Source organism: Genypterus blacodes, unplaced genomic scaffold, assembly GCF_046128005.1.
Source record: "Genypterus blacodes isolate CSIRO-AG114 ecotype Tasmania unplaced genomic scaffold, CSIRO-AGI_Gbla_v1 ptg000067l_1, whole genome shotgun sequence".
Classification (NCBI taxonomy): Eukaryota; Metazoa; Chordata; class Actinopteri; order Ophidiiformes; family Ophidiidae; genus Genypterus; species Genypterus blacodes.
This window is the reverse complement of record NW_027466879.1, coordinates 17,040,634-17,053,320: the sequence shown is the minus strand read 5'-3', so window position 1 is coordinate 17,053,320 and position 12,687 is coordinate 17,040,634. Positions and strand designations below refer to the sequence as shown.

The 12,687-nt window shown below is 44.5% G+C and overlaps 1 protein-coding gene across 1 annotated transcript; it reads right to left on the bottom strand.

Annotated features, from left to right (window-relative positions):
- Positions 1 to 3,860: 3,860 nt before the first annotated feature.
- Positions 3,861 to 11,841, bottom strand: LOC143004905 (potassium channel subfamily K member 2-like). Its single transcript, XM_076156082.1, has 10 exons — positions 11,683 to 11,841; positions 11,325 to 11,358; positions 10,486 to 10,592; positions 10,013 to 10,125; positions 9,796 to 9,886; positions 8,653 to 8,770; positions 7,866 to 8,026; positions 6,787 to 6,973; positions 6,547 to 6,686; positions 3,861 to 4,395 (listed from the first exon to the last, which is right to left on the bottom strand). The coding sequence occupies exons 1-10, from the start codon at positions 11,839 to 11,841 to the stop codon at positions 4,075 to 4,077; spliced, it is 1,431 nt and encodes a 476-aa protein (XP_076012197.1). The 3' UTR covers positions 3,861 to 4,074.
- Between the last annotated feature and the right edge of the window lie 846 nt (positions 11,842 to 12,687).

The following is a 12,687-nucleotide window of genomic DNA, read 5'->3' as shown; positions in this document are numbered from 1 at the left end:
AGTGACTCTCCTCAGCAGCTCTGTGTTATTAAAGCCATTTCTTCCCTCGAGAGCCCAAAGGAGGCTGAGTGTGCAACAAGACCATTATCTTGGGGGGTTGCTGGGAAATGTCAGAAATGATGAGGATGTTTTCTTTGAGTGTGTTTGACAAACACTGCTTTGGATCAATACCCATTGATCTGCTGTACTTGTGTGTACAGATGTTAGCGTCAACCTTCTGTTAATCACATCATGTCCTAAATCAGTGGGATGACCCTTTGACCTCTGGTGTGTGTGAGCAGGGAACTTTTCTGTTTCTGTTTGGATCTTTCATTCATATTCAAGCAGGAATGCCAGAGGAACGTATTATCATCTCTCCTTCTCTGCAAGGCAGTGAACAAGGGAGCACAGAGGCATGCTGGGATGTGGTGTGAATACAGAAAGTGATATCACACACATGGAGCTCATACACTCATGCTCTCCACGTGTTTCCATCTGCAGAAGCTGTGGTGCCCCAACCAACTCTGGTAGAGAACATGTGAAATGAGGAGACGGGTCTGATGAGCTGTTATCACTGGTGTGTGTGTGTGTGTGTGTGTGTGTGTGTGTGTGTGTGTGTGTGTGTGTGTGTGTGTGTGTGTGTGTGTGTGTGTGTGTGTGTGTGTGTGTGTGTGTGTGTGTGTGTGAGACTGACAGACTGACCGACAGTAGATCCCCTCCTGTATGCATGATTTGCTCCTTTCTTTATCCATGAACGCTGTGTAAGCTGCACTTCCACCAGGCAGAGTGACTCAGTCAGGAAACGTAGGCCTGTGTGTGTGGATGGAGGTGTAGAGATAAACCCACGGCCTTAAAATGAACATTATGTCATCCGTCGTTCTTAAAATAGATCTGCACCGTGTGAGTGAAAGGAAAAGAGAATACACACAAAACTGAGCTCAAAGTGACGTCAACAAGTCGTCTGTTCCAAAACAAGAAAAGCAACAAATCGCCTCGGTTGAAAAACAGGAAGCTGCATTTTCCTCGACAACAAACAAGTTTGATTATTACAATTACTGTTGATCAACTTGTTTTTTCAATTGTTTGATCATTTCAGAGATTAAACAATTAAAATTGTCGAATTTCTGCATAGAGAGCTAAAAAAAGTCTCGGAAAAAGTCCCAGAATAACGAATAACTTCGGTTAACTTCAAAAAACTTTGTGTTTGTTTGTTTCAGGGTGTGTGTGTGTGTGTGTGTGTGTGTGTGTGTGTGTGTGTGTGTGTGTGTGTGTGTGTGTGTGTGTGTGTGTGATCCAGTGTTGATCCAAGGTCCAGGTATTTTTTAAATGATCCATTAACAATGTGAGATGGTACATTTTTTATCAATTCCAAAAGTACCAATTTATTTTACCAATTTCAATACTAAAATGAGACATAATGATCCTATGACAAATCCAATAGGTGCAGGTTAGTGACACTGAGAAACATTTCAGGAAACTTTCTTATGACAAATAACACACTGAAGTCCTTTTATTTTCATTTATTGTTTATAATTCTTATTGTCTGTCCGTCTATTCATCAAAATATCTGCAGATAATCTGAGTGATTGTGGAGATGTGGTGAGACTGGGAAAGAGGATGGAGAGTGGAAGAGAGGGACACACACACACACACACACAAACAGATACACACATACATCCACGCACTCGCACACGCACACGCACACGCACGCGCACGCACACACACACACACACACACACACACACACACACACACACACAGGGCTATTTCTGCTGCTCAGATCTCCCAGTGTCCTGAGGCTTTCCTTTACAGCACCTTTCCAACAAAGAATCGCCTCCACAGAACTAAAAATAGAAACCATTAAAATAGAATCAGCATTAAAGCAGCTGGACGCTTCAGTTCATCTGACTTCTATTAGAGGGTTGCCATGTTTTGAAACATTAACCCCTCCCCCCCTCAGGGCAATTTCTTTAAAAGACTGGTGGTTAGAAAGAGACCGGTGCTCCTCGCTGCTGCTGAGCTGAGGGTCAGATGTGTAACGCAGATTTATGGTTTAAAAGCTTTTTTATTATGTTTTATATGACGGCTTGTTTGCAAAGGTTTAAAACATACAAATATAAACCAAATCTTATTCAATAACCTATGATTGTGGCTTTGAACTTCCATCTTACTTCAGCTGATTCAACCCCCTCAGACTTTCACGTCATCCCTAACATGTACAGCACGGACGACTAAGAAGAGAACTGATGTGAAACAGTGATGGAATCCCTCCAGCATCAGGCAGGAGATTAGATTCAAACCCAGGGCGGCACTCAGCTGTTTGTCAGAACTGAACTTTGTCAGCCAGTTACAGTTGATTCGCCCAAATTGGAGGAAAAGCTGCATAAAAAAGCTCAAATTGGCACAAAACACAAGGCACAAATGGGCCTCAGGAATCCAGGAGAAAAAGTGAACTTTGATTCTAAGTTACCAGCCAAAAATTAGTTAAAAGTAGTAGAGCGCCATTATCAGGCCAACTTCATGACTTCCTACCGCATCATGTCCAACCTGACAGCCAAGGTTCATGAGGTTTGGTTGAAAACGTTCTGAGTAATCCCACAGACAGACAGACAGACAGACAGACAGACAGACAGACAGACAGAAACGCTCTGGTGGGATACATTTCATTTGTGCTGAATCGTGGGTTCCCACGCTGAGTGTGTGCTTACAGTGTACAGGAAGGACATGAGCGCCATACTGTAGCTGTCTGAGCGTGTGCTGTTGATTCTGGTCTGTACTTCCTGCTTTGATAACTTCACCTCACGCATCATAACACCTGCTGCCATTGGCCGGTGGGAGCCATCGGACCACCCTATCACCAGCAAGTATCTGCCAACATCCAGGAAGTTTCACAAACGCTCACAATAATCAACAGCTCACTGGGTGTGAGAGAAACTGATGCTATTGATTAAATGAGTGTGGACATTTTGGCACATTTGTCAGCAGTGTGGAGGGGGGGGTGTCTCACCAATCAGATTTGATGCTTTTTGGAAAATGTCACTGCCTCACTTTTACATTGGTAGTGAGGAACATTCAGTGTCAACTTTGGAGAAACAAAGTAGATACAAAAAGGTTTGTAAATTTGAAAATGTACTGAAATGTCTCATTTATGTCTCAGATTATGAAAGAAAAGTTCCTCCAAGGCAAAACAATCAGATAACAGTACTGCCTTTATTACAGCATTACACTGCTGGGTATTAGTTTTCATAATATGCAAGTGATTACATGTGATAGTAATCTATGTGATACATTAATACTTCTTATCTGATCTCACCTGATGATAACCAGCGTGAAGCTTCAGATTCATCAAATTCTCAGAATTGAATATAATCATAAACAGGGAACTCGGATAAACTTTAAAAGAGTATAGAGCTCAGTGAAGATGCCGTTCTCCATCTTTGTATTTTAAATGCTAATGCTCCTTCAACATCACATCCCAACAGCTTTGCTTTGGTCTCTTTTACATTCTGTTTGAGTTTTGTTCAGTCATCGCCATGATCACAGTCACACTCTGCAGACATTGTGTCTGACACTTATTCCTTGACCATATATGGACCTGCAGCACCATCACATCTAAGGTTGAACAAGCAGCCCAGAGCTGGTGTCCTGATTATCACCATCATGATTGTCAGGGTGAAGTTATGTGTCAGAGACCTTCCTCATTCAATATATCATTCATAAGTCATAATGTCCATAATGAAAATGTTGTAGTGCTTGAAGTGCTGACAATGCAGATAAGCACCTTGGAAACACTGATCTTTCACCATAATGTCAATGTGGAGAGAATGCACAGCAGGCTGAGCAACATGTGAATGACAGACAGTCTGTAAACGCATGGCGGCGCTCATCCTGTCAACACGCTCAGCTGCAGCGTGTCTGCCTCTTCTCCTGAGGTCACTTTGAGCATCAGAGTGGCAAAGAAAGCAAAAGGCAAAGAGTGTCTGTCTGTTTGACTCCCCCTCAGTATCTTGAGCATTAATCTGTGAATAAAGCCGTCTTGGTGCTCTGTGTGGTCGCTCTGGGTGGAGATCTTGAGAGGTGTTGCTCCTTGTCGTTCTACTTGAGCTGCTCTATGATGGAGATGTCTCCTCTCTCTGGGTCCAAACCGTTCATGAACAAACTATTGTTTCTTGTCAGGGATGCAGTTAGCCCCTGCACCTCTTTCTCGTTCTTCTGGTCATCGACAGAGCTAGTTCTCCTTGGCAATGTGAGCTCGGGTGCAGGACTGAATCCCAGCTCGGAGGACAGCTTGCGTTTAATCGAAGCGGCGCGCTGGAACTTGTCGTAGATCTCAACACTAACACGTCTGCGGGTTTCTTTAAACTCTGCTGAGACGTTGGCCGTCCACTCTGCGGCGTGAGCACGAATCTCCCCTACCTGCAAGCAGAGGGAAAGAGAGAGAGAGAGAGAGAGGGAAGGAGAGAGAGAAAGAGAGAAAAAAAGAGTCACTGTGTGCTAATGAGCAAGACAAGTTCCATGGATAATACATACAGTTAGAATGACATATAGACACAATATAAGAAAACACAGAATCTAGATATAAGGGAGGGAGAGGGAGAGAGAGAGCAGAGGGGGGAGATGGAGATGCTGATGTTCATGCTGCACTAACCAGGAAGTCTGCTCAATTACATTAAACCATGCATCTGCAACGAAACAGGCCTGCACAGAGTAATCAGAGATGGAAAATGTGCAAAACGTGACAAAAACACACACCCACACCTTCACACACACATCCACTCACAGAGGGAGAGAGAGAGAGAGAGAGAGAGTTTAAGAAGCTTTCCATTTGTAGAGTACAACCACATGAAAGCATTTTAAATATCAAATATTATCTTTTACTTTACAAAGCATGTTTACAGAGAGTGTGTGTGTGTGTGTGTGTGTGTGTGTGTGTGTGTGTGTGTGCGCGTGCGTGCGTGCGTGCGTGTGTGTGTGTGTGTGTGTGTATCCTAATAGCTACAGAGCATATATGAGTACAGACATACTGGGAATAAATTAGAGAGCGAAGTGCAGCATTGATCACTTTGGATACAGAACTGAAAGATTGGAAAAAGTGGATAGAACTGAGACACACACACAAACACACAAACACGTTTCATATCAAATCTGTATATATAGAAAACATATATAGAATATAAACCCTCTTCATATTAGCTTTGTGTTTGTTCTTCTTCCAAAGTCTCAATGAGCTTTTTTTCTCTGCAAACAAGTTATAATGGAAGTTGGACATAATACTGCTGTTATTTTCTTTATAAATGTTGCAAACTCAGCACCTGTGTGAGGCTTAATGGCATAATAAGCCCAATGGAGCAGCAAATACTGGAGCTCTCAACCATAATATGCCACCAATGATAAAACTGGACACAAAATATCATTACATAACACAGAGACCCTATGATATTACATTACATTAAGATCATTTGACAGATGCTTTTATCCAAAGCTACTTACATTACCACCCTTCACAGAGGGGGGAGCAATTGAGAGTTCAGTGCCTTGCTCCGGGGCACCTCAGCAGGGACTCGAACCGGCGACCCTCCGGTTCCCAAGTGGAAGCTCTACCCACTGAGCTACTGCCTCCCACACTGATATGGATTTGTATTTTTGCACAAATGAGTTCAGATTTGTTTTATTAATACCTGAAAGAAGTAGGAAAATGTTGTGCAATTGTGCAATATCTGGATCTAATATAAATGGTTATTACAGCCCCGCCACACACACTCACTCATTATTCAATTTCTGGTTGATAAAATAAGTGAATTCTAAAAACCCTGGTTCACCCTGGACCCTGGTTAGCAGCAACTGACCATAAAAAAGACCCCAAACCTTCATTTGGAAACCGCTGCTTATTACCCGTGTTCACAATCAGCGTCCACACAATTGAAGCTTAATCTCCAGATAAGTTCATTATCACACATCGTCCAAAAGCCGCCCCTGTCCCATCCACTGTCCACTGTCCCTCTGCACAGACTCACAGTAATGATCACAGACCGTGTTTATGTGTTTGTATGGCAGACAGATGATTGGATTAGAAAACAGTCAGATCATTGAAATTAAGTTAAGCAGGGGGCAAAAGTTGAGATGAGGGCACTGCACTGTAACCAGAAAGAGGGAAAGAGAGAGAGGGAGAGGGAGGGAGGGAGGAAGAAAGGTGAGTGAGGAAGAGGAGGAGAGGAGAAAGAGGATGGACATCTAAATACTTAGAGAGAAAGTGATGAAATAAATCAAATTAGAAAAGTAGTTTCTGTGGTGTGATGAAGTATTGCTGGAGTTACTGAAGTACTTTGAACTGGCGAAGAATGTGTGTGTCTATGCTGTACCAGTAAGTTTGAGGTATTTGAGGCATTGAGTACTAAGTGCCATAGTTGTGTGTACAGTTCTGTGTAGTTTGTTGTGAATAATATGAAGAGAATAAGAAGGAAATGAAGAACCACAGAAGAACAAGACAATACGAGGCAACCACATAAAGATTAAGCAGAAAAATAAGAATCAGAAGAACAACAACAACAGCGGGCAGCAGACTGGTACCTCCTCTTTGGTCCTCTTGGTGATGACTCTGAACCAGTCTCCTATCATGCTGAGGATGGCAGCGAAGTAGGCCAGACCCACCAGGATCCAGAACCATACAACTGGTTTATAGTAGTCTAAGTACTCAATGTCTGAACCACCTGGAGAGAGAGACAGACAGACAGAGAGAGGGAGAGAGAGAGGGTGAGACAGCTATAATCTAGAACCATGTAGACATTAATTCACTGGCTGTGTTTGTACCTGCTACAAAGTCCCCAAATCCAATGGTTGTCAGGGTGATGACCACAAAGTACAGAGACTCCAGAGCAGACCAGCCCTCAATGTGTTTAAATATGGCGGCCGGCAGCGCCACAAACAGCAGGCAGCCAAACAGCACGAAGAGCAGTGTGGATATGACCCGGATCTTAGTCTGAGTGATGTCCCAGTGCTGAAAGAGCACATATAGAGAAACAAGCTGCTCACTGTTCAGACACAAGCAGACCCAAGACCCCCACAAACACACACACACACACGGGTTCGCCGTTAAAGTATAATCACATTACTCCTTAAATTGGTCCCCTGTGTGTTACAGGAAAGATGAGGCATTCATAGCATTCACAGAGGAAAATGCTGCGGTCACACACATTCCTGGCATAGAGCAACACATACACACGCACACACACACACACACACACACACACACACACACACACACACACACACACACACACACACACACACACACACACACACACACAGACTGAACTTCTGTCCTCGGCCTCTATCATCATATTCATTAGTGACTCCCCTGGGTGCCCTTACAGGCCCAGCAGGAGCAAAGCATCCGGAGTGACAGGTTGTGGATCCTGCTCACTTCATTCAAGACATGAAAGCCGACAGATCAAACTACATTATTCTCTGTCGCTCGTTTGGTCCCAACTGAGCTCATGTTGTCATACTGGAATCTGTAGGATGATGACATTACTGACCAACCTTTAACACACACACACATGGTGTATTTGAATATGTATGAAGATCTCATTTGCACAGTGTTGGTCGCTGCCTGGCTTTGCATTGGAAGGGTTAATTTTCAGAAAAAATGAATTCCAAACAAACAAAGCAAAAAGTGAAAAAACGGAGAAAAACTTTTTAGTCATTTAGATCTTTTGTGTGAAACATTCAGTTCACCCACACACACATACACACACGTCAGATTGCGGTCTTGGTAAATCTGACCTAAAAGAGAAACTGTGAGACTTCGGTAAATGGTGTGTGTGTGTGTGTGTGTGTGTGTGTGTGTGTGTGTGTGTGTGTGTGTGTGTGTGTGTGTTTGGACTCACCACAAACATCTTCTCTACTCTGGCGATGCCTTTGCCGAATATTGTGCCGAGCTGATCTCCAACACCGGCCAACAGGAAGCCGAACAAAGGGATCCCCAGCAAGGCGTAAACAATGCAGAAGATCCTTCCACCCTGTGTGTGTGGAGAGATGTTCCCAAAACCTAGAAAGCAAGAGAGAGAGAGAGAGAGAGAGAGAGAGAGAGAGAGAGAGAGAGGGAGAGAGAGGGTGAGAGAGGGTGAGAGAGAATTGGTCGGAGAAATGTTTTCAGACAGTGAATCAGCAAGATGTTTGTGATCAGTTATCTCCGGTCCTGAGTCACAGAGACAAATCAGAACTCCAGTCCAGTGTCTCCAGCTCATGGACACAACAGGTTGTCAACAAAAGGATTTAAACCAGCAACTATACGTGCACATGTTATAGACGAAGGAGAGGAAGTGTGTGAGGGGAAGAATGGAGCAGAGAGGGAGAGGGATAAATGGCGCACACACACACACACACACACACACACACACCCACACATGCAGACGTATCACCATGGGAATAGTGTATGATGGTTTAATTATATCCAGGAACCAGATAGAGAGTCAATAAAAAAGAAGCCTGCACACTTGCCACCCCAATCAGTCATATTATGTAACTGTGTGTGTGTGTGTGTGTTTGTGTGTGTGTGTGTGTGTGTGTCTGTGTCTGTGCATGCGTGTGTATGTGCGCGCGCGCGTGTGTGTGTTTGTGTCTGTGCATGCGTGTGTTTGTGTGTGTGTGTGTGTGTGTGTGTGTGCACCTTACCAATTGTTGTGATGACGGTGCCAGCAAAGAAGAAGGCGGAGCTCAGGTCCCACAGACTGCTGTGATTGGTCAGAGTTCCTGCAGGGTTCACGCCTGCACGCACAGCTGACACCACTTGCTGGGGAGAGAAAAGATTTGTGTTCATTGTTCAAAATAACTTGAACATGCTGCTAAAAAGGCTTTTTAAATATATATATAATGTGCATATTTGTGGATTCCTGTCCAGCTTTGTGTCAAGGCTGCTGCTGCTGTGAAAAATTGTGTCTTTGTGTTAATGTGTTTGTGTGTTTTTGTTTGTTTGTTTGTGTATGTGTGTGTGTGTGTTACCCCTTACACTCTGCTTTGCAAAGAAAAGTGTTTATACTGCCCTGTGTTTCACATCATGATTTGCTTTAGCTCTCCATGGAGAGGAGTGTGAGGAGTGTTTTGTATGTGTGTTGTTTTGTGTGTGTGTGTTGAAGGCAGAAATGAAATACCAGAAGTTTCTGTGCCCTCCAACTTTTCCCTTCCTGCATTGTTAAGATGCAGGAGCTGTCCGCGGTCCTGAAACCTCTGCCTCGGTAGATGGTGAGTACCGGAACGAGTGTGTGTGTGTGTGTTTCAGAGTTTTTTCTCCTGTAACTCCTTTACTCTGCCCTGCATTTAACAATACATCTGTGGAACCCTGTGTGTGTGTGTGTGTGTGTGTGTGTGTGTGTGTGTGTGTGTGTGTGTGTGTGTGTGTGTGTGTGTGTGTGTGTGTGTGTGTGTGTGTGTGTGTGTGTGTGTGCGTGTGTGTGTGTGAAAGGTGTGACGGTTAGGCAATAAGCTCTCTCAGTATCTGTGAACACACAGTAAACACACACCACAGGCTCCTTAGAGAGATATCTTTTTTCATCCTTTTCAATTTATTCTAACTGCCACTCAACTTCAATGTGTATGTTTGCGTGTGAGAGACTGAGTGAGTGAGAGTGAGAAAGAGCGTGTTACAACTTGCCAGTGAGTTAGAAATGGCTTCTGTTGGAGACCGCGTCCATTGTGTGTGTGTGTGTGCGCGTGGGATGATGAAAGTGGAGAAGAAAGCACATACGTATGTGAACTATTTCAAAGCTAAAAGAAAGTTCTGGTGTGAGGCCAATTAAGAGAAGCAGGCGTCTCTCTCACCTTCACCAGCTCCTCCAGCTGGCTGTGGTTAACACACGAGTGTCTGGAGAGGAACTCTAACTTCTGAGACAGGATGGCCAAACGCTGGGCGCTGAGAGAGAGAGAGAGACAGAGGGAGAGAGAGGGAGAGAGAGGGAGCATCTTACGTGATTTGTTCCTTTCCTCCATCATTTGATTGCAGACCTGATGGGTCCTGATGATGCATGTGGGCTCTTACCTCTCGTGGGGCTGCTCCAGGCACCTGAAGACTATCGCTCCCATCACCAGGTATAGAACCACTAGGAGGAAGATGGCCGTCACCGTCTTCCATTTCATCACTGTGGTGATCACCTACAACACTGCAGCTGATCAATCAACCGGCACGATCCATCGCCCCACATGTGTCCAATAGCCTCACATATACAAACAAAGCTCTGTCCTTCTGTTTGTTTCTGCTAATTTCATATCTACATGAATAGAAATCTGAGGGACGCATCAGATTATAAAGGTGAACATTGAACTGCATCAATATGACACATTAAAATAATAATAATCAATTAATTTGGCCAAAAATTTACCAAATAAAGTTGAATCACACTCCTACATTGTATTCTTGGTACTCCACAGAAGTTTACAACATAATGTCAAACTCATATTTATTCTCCATAATCTTCCATTTTCCCTTTGCAGTGCCTGTGGCTCCTCTCTCACCTCGCTCTCCTCGCGGGGGGTCAGTGTGATGTGCTTGGTGGAGAAGGAGAGGCGGGGTTTGGTGTTGTGGGTTGCAGATTTGGGATCCAATAAGTCTGGAGCTGCCACTGTGGGGGAGGGAATTGATTATTGATAGAGAGAGAGAGAGAAGGCTTGCATGTGTGAACGGTGAAGCAGGTAATTAGACTGACACACACACACACACACACACACACACACACACTACAGCCCAAAACATTCAACTGGTAATGTTAAAAGCATTTTATCAATAAATCATCCTCAACTGTAAAAGCCAACACTGACAAAGTTAAGATTCTGTTTATTCTCTGGCTATTTTGTCTATTTAAACAACAGTGCTTGAGTGTTTATGTAGACAGAGAGAGAAAGAGGAAGAATAGGGTGTTACCAAGGAGAGGAAAGGAGAGGAGAGGAGAGGAGAGAAGAGAAGGGAAGAGGAGAGGAGAGGAGAGGAGAGCATTTGCACTCGATTTACAAGATGCAAATCTTGATCCAGATTTCAGTCACACAGCTTGTGGCTCAAATAGTCCCACATCAGGCTTCGTCTCTCTTTAACTTGTCGATCTACTCATCTTCATCACTTGCGGTCAGTACAGATCCAAAGTTTAGTATCAAATTAACTCTGTGCATTTGTCATCGTAAGACTCGCGACAGAGGCGGAATATCCAAACTCTGACATCTGTGGCTGTCCCCAGTCTCACTTTTGTATTTTCGAGACGCAGAGGCGGTTGTGTGTGTGTTTCAGAGGCGGTTGTGTGTGTGTTTCAGAGGCGGTGTGCACGCTGGTGCACTGAAACAAACAAGCCGAAGTTCCATCAAACTTACTTCTCGGTGTGATCTATCCGATGCCCTCCGCTCTCCTCGTCTCCCTTACTTCGTCTCGGGGAATCTTTCCTCCTCTGTCTTCTCCCTCTCTGCGACGCGGGGACGCAGGGACTGACAGGCGCTCCGTCGTCCTTCTCCTCCTGTCCTCTTCTTTTGTACCGCGCAGGGAGGTCAGACTTGCTGCCTCCACATGTCCCAAAGCGTCTCTCGTCTCTCGTCCCTCTTCCCCCCCCGTCTGCCTCTCCCTCCTGTCGTGCGTAAAGCTGCTCCGGCTCCCCTCTCTCTCTCCCTCTCTCTCTCCCTCTCTCTCTCCCTCTCTCTCTCTCTCTCTCTCTCTCTCTCTCTCTCTCTCACCGGTGTAGCGGTGACACAGCACCGGGGCGTGGGGGCGGGTGATGAGGACACAGGGGCACTGGTCAACAGATTCCACTGCGTTTCCATGTACCAAACAAGTGCACCAACCAGATAGGGCATACCTCCGCCAAGTCCGAGTAGCCCTCCAATCAAGCCCATGAGGCCCTCGCCCTCCCCTATAACACACTTTTCATTCCATGAGGTCAGGTGCAGAAGTTATTGACCAAATGGAGCTGTTGTGGTTGTTATAGCGCCACCATCGGGTGGATTGATGCTTACATTGTTTCTTTCTCTTTTTCGCAGTAATAGTGAGGGAGCATGTCCAACAAGTTTAGTAACAGTGGACTCATTCATTCAGGAGATAATACCTGTTTTGGCACCAAGAAGCTATCAGATAAACAAACATGAGCTCCTTGGCAGAGGTACTGATGCTACTTTAACTCACAACATTGGACTGAGCACAACATCCCATCAGATGCTTTGGAGCAAATCCCTCCATTCAGTTTGGATGCAGGTTGTATTTATCTTGCCCATGGATAAGATGGAAAAAGCCGTTTGAGAGCCAATGACAGAGAGAGTCAGAGAGAGGGAGTTGTGTGTGTGTGTGTGTGTGTGTGTGTGTGTGTGTGTGTGTGTGTGTGTGTGTGTGAGAGAGAGAGAGAGAAGAGCAGAGAGTCATGTTGAGTGTTGATACTGTCTGGTTCTGTCTGGATCTTTAGAGATTTAGGTGGTTTACAATCTTTGTTTTGTGATTTCAGTTGCATACCAGCAGGATAAATCTTTCTAAAACACACGCACACACACACACACACACACACACACACACACACACACACACACACACTGTTTGATGGATGTAACATTTCCCACAATTTATCAACGCTTCAATGTTCCTCGCAAGTTACAACATTCAAACATGAGTCATTTTACTGTAATAGTGCTGGACTCTTGTTTTCTTTATACAAATAGAACAAAAACAGTCTATACATTCCAGTGGCCATATAG

Bases quoted from the DNA above. Each gene is read 5' to 3' on its own strand.
- LOC143004905 (XM_076156082.1), bottom strand. From the start codon at position 11,841: ATGGGCTTGATTGGAGGGCTACTCGGACTTGGCGGAGGTATGCCCTAT. The intron at 10,126-10,485 runs GTGAGAGAGGAG...GCAGTGTTGTAG, and splicing joins CCCCCCGCGAGGAGAGCGAG to GTGATCACCACAGTGATGAA. The intron at 6,687-6,786 runs GTACAAACACAG...CTCTCTCTCCAG, and splicing joins ATTTGGGGACTTTGTAGCAG to GTGGTTCAGACATTGAGTAC.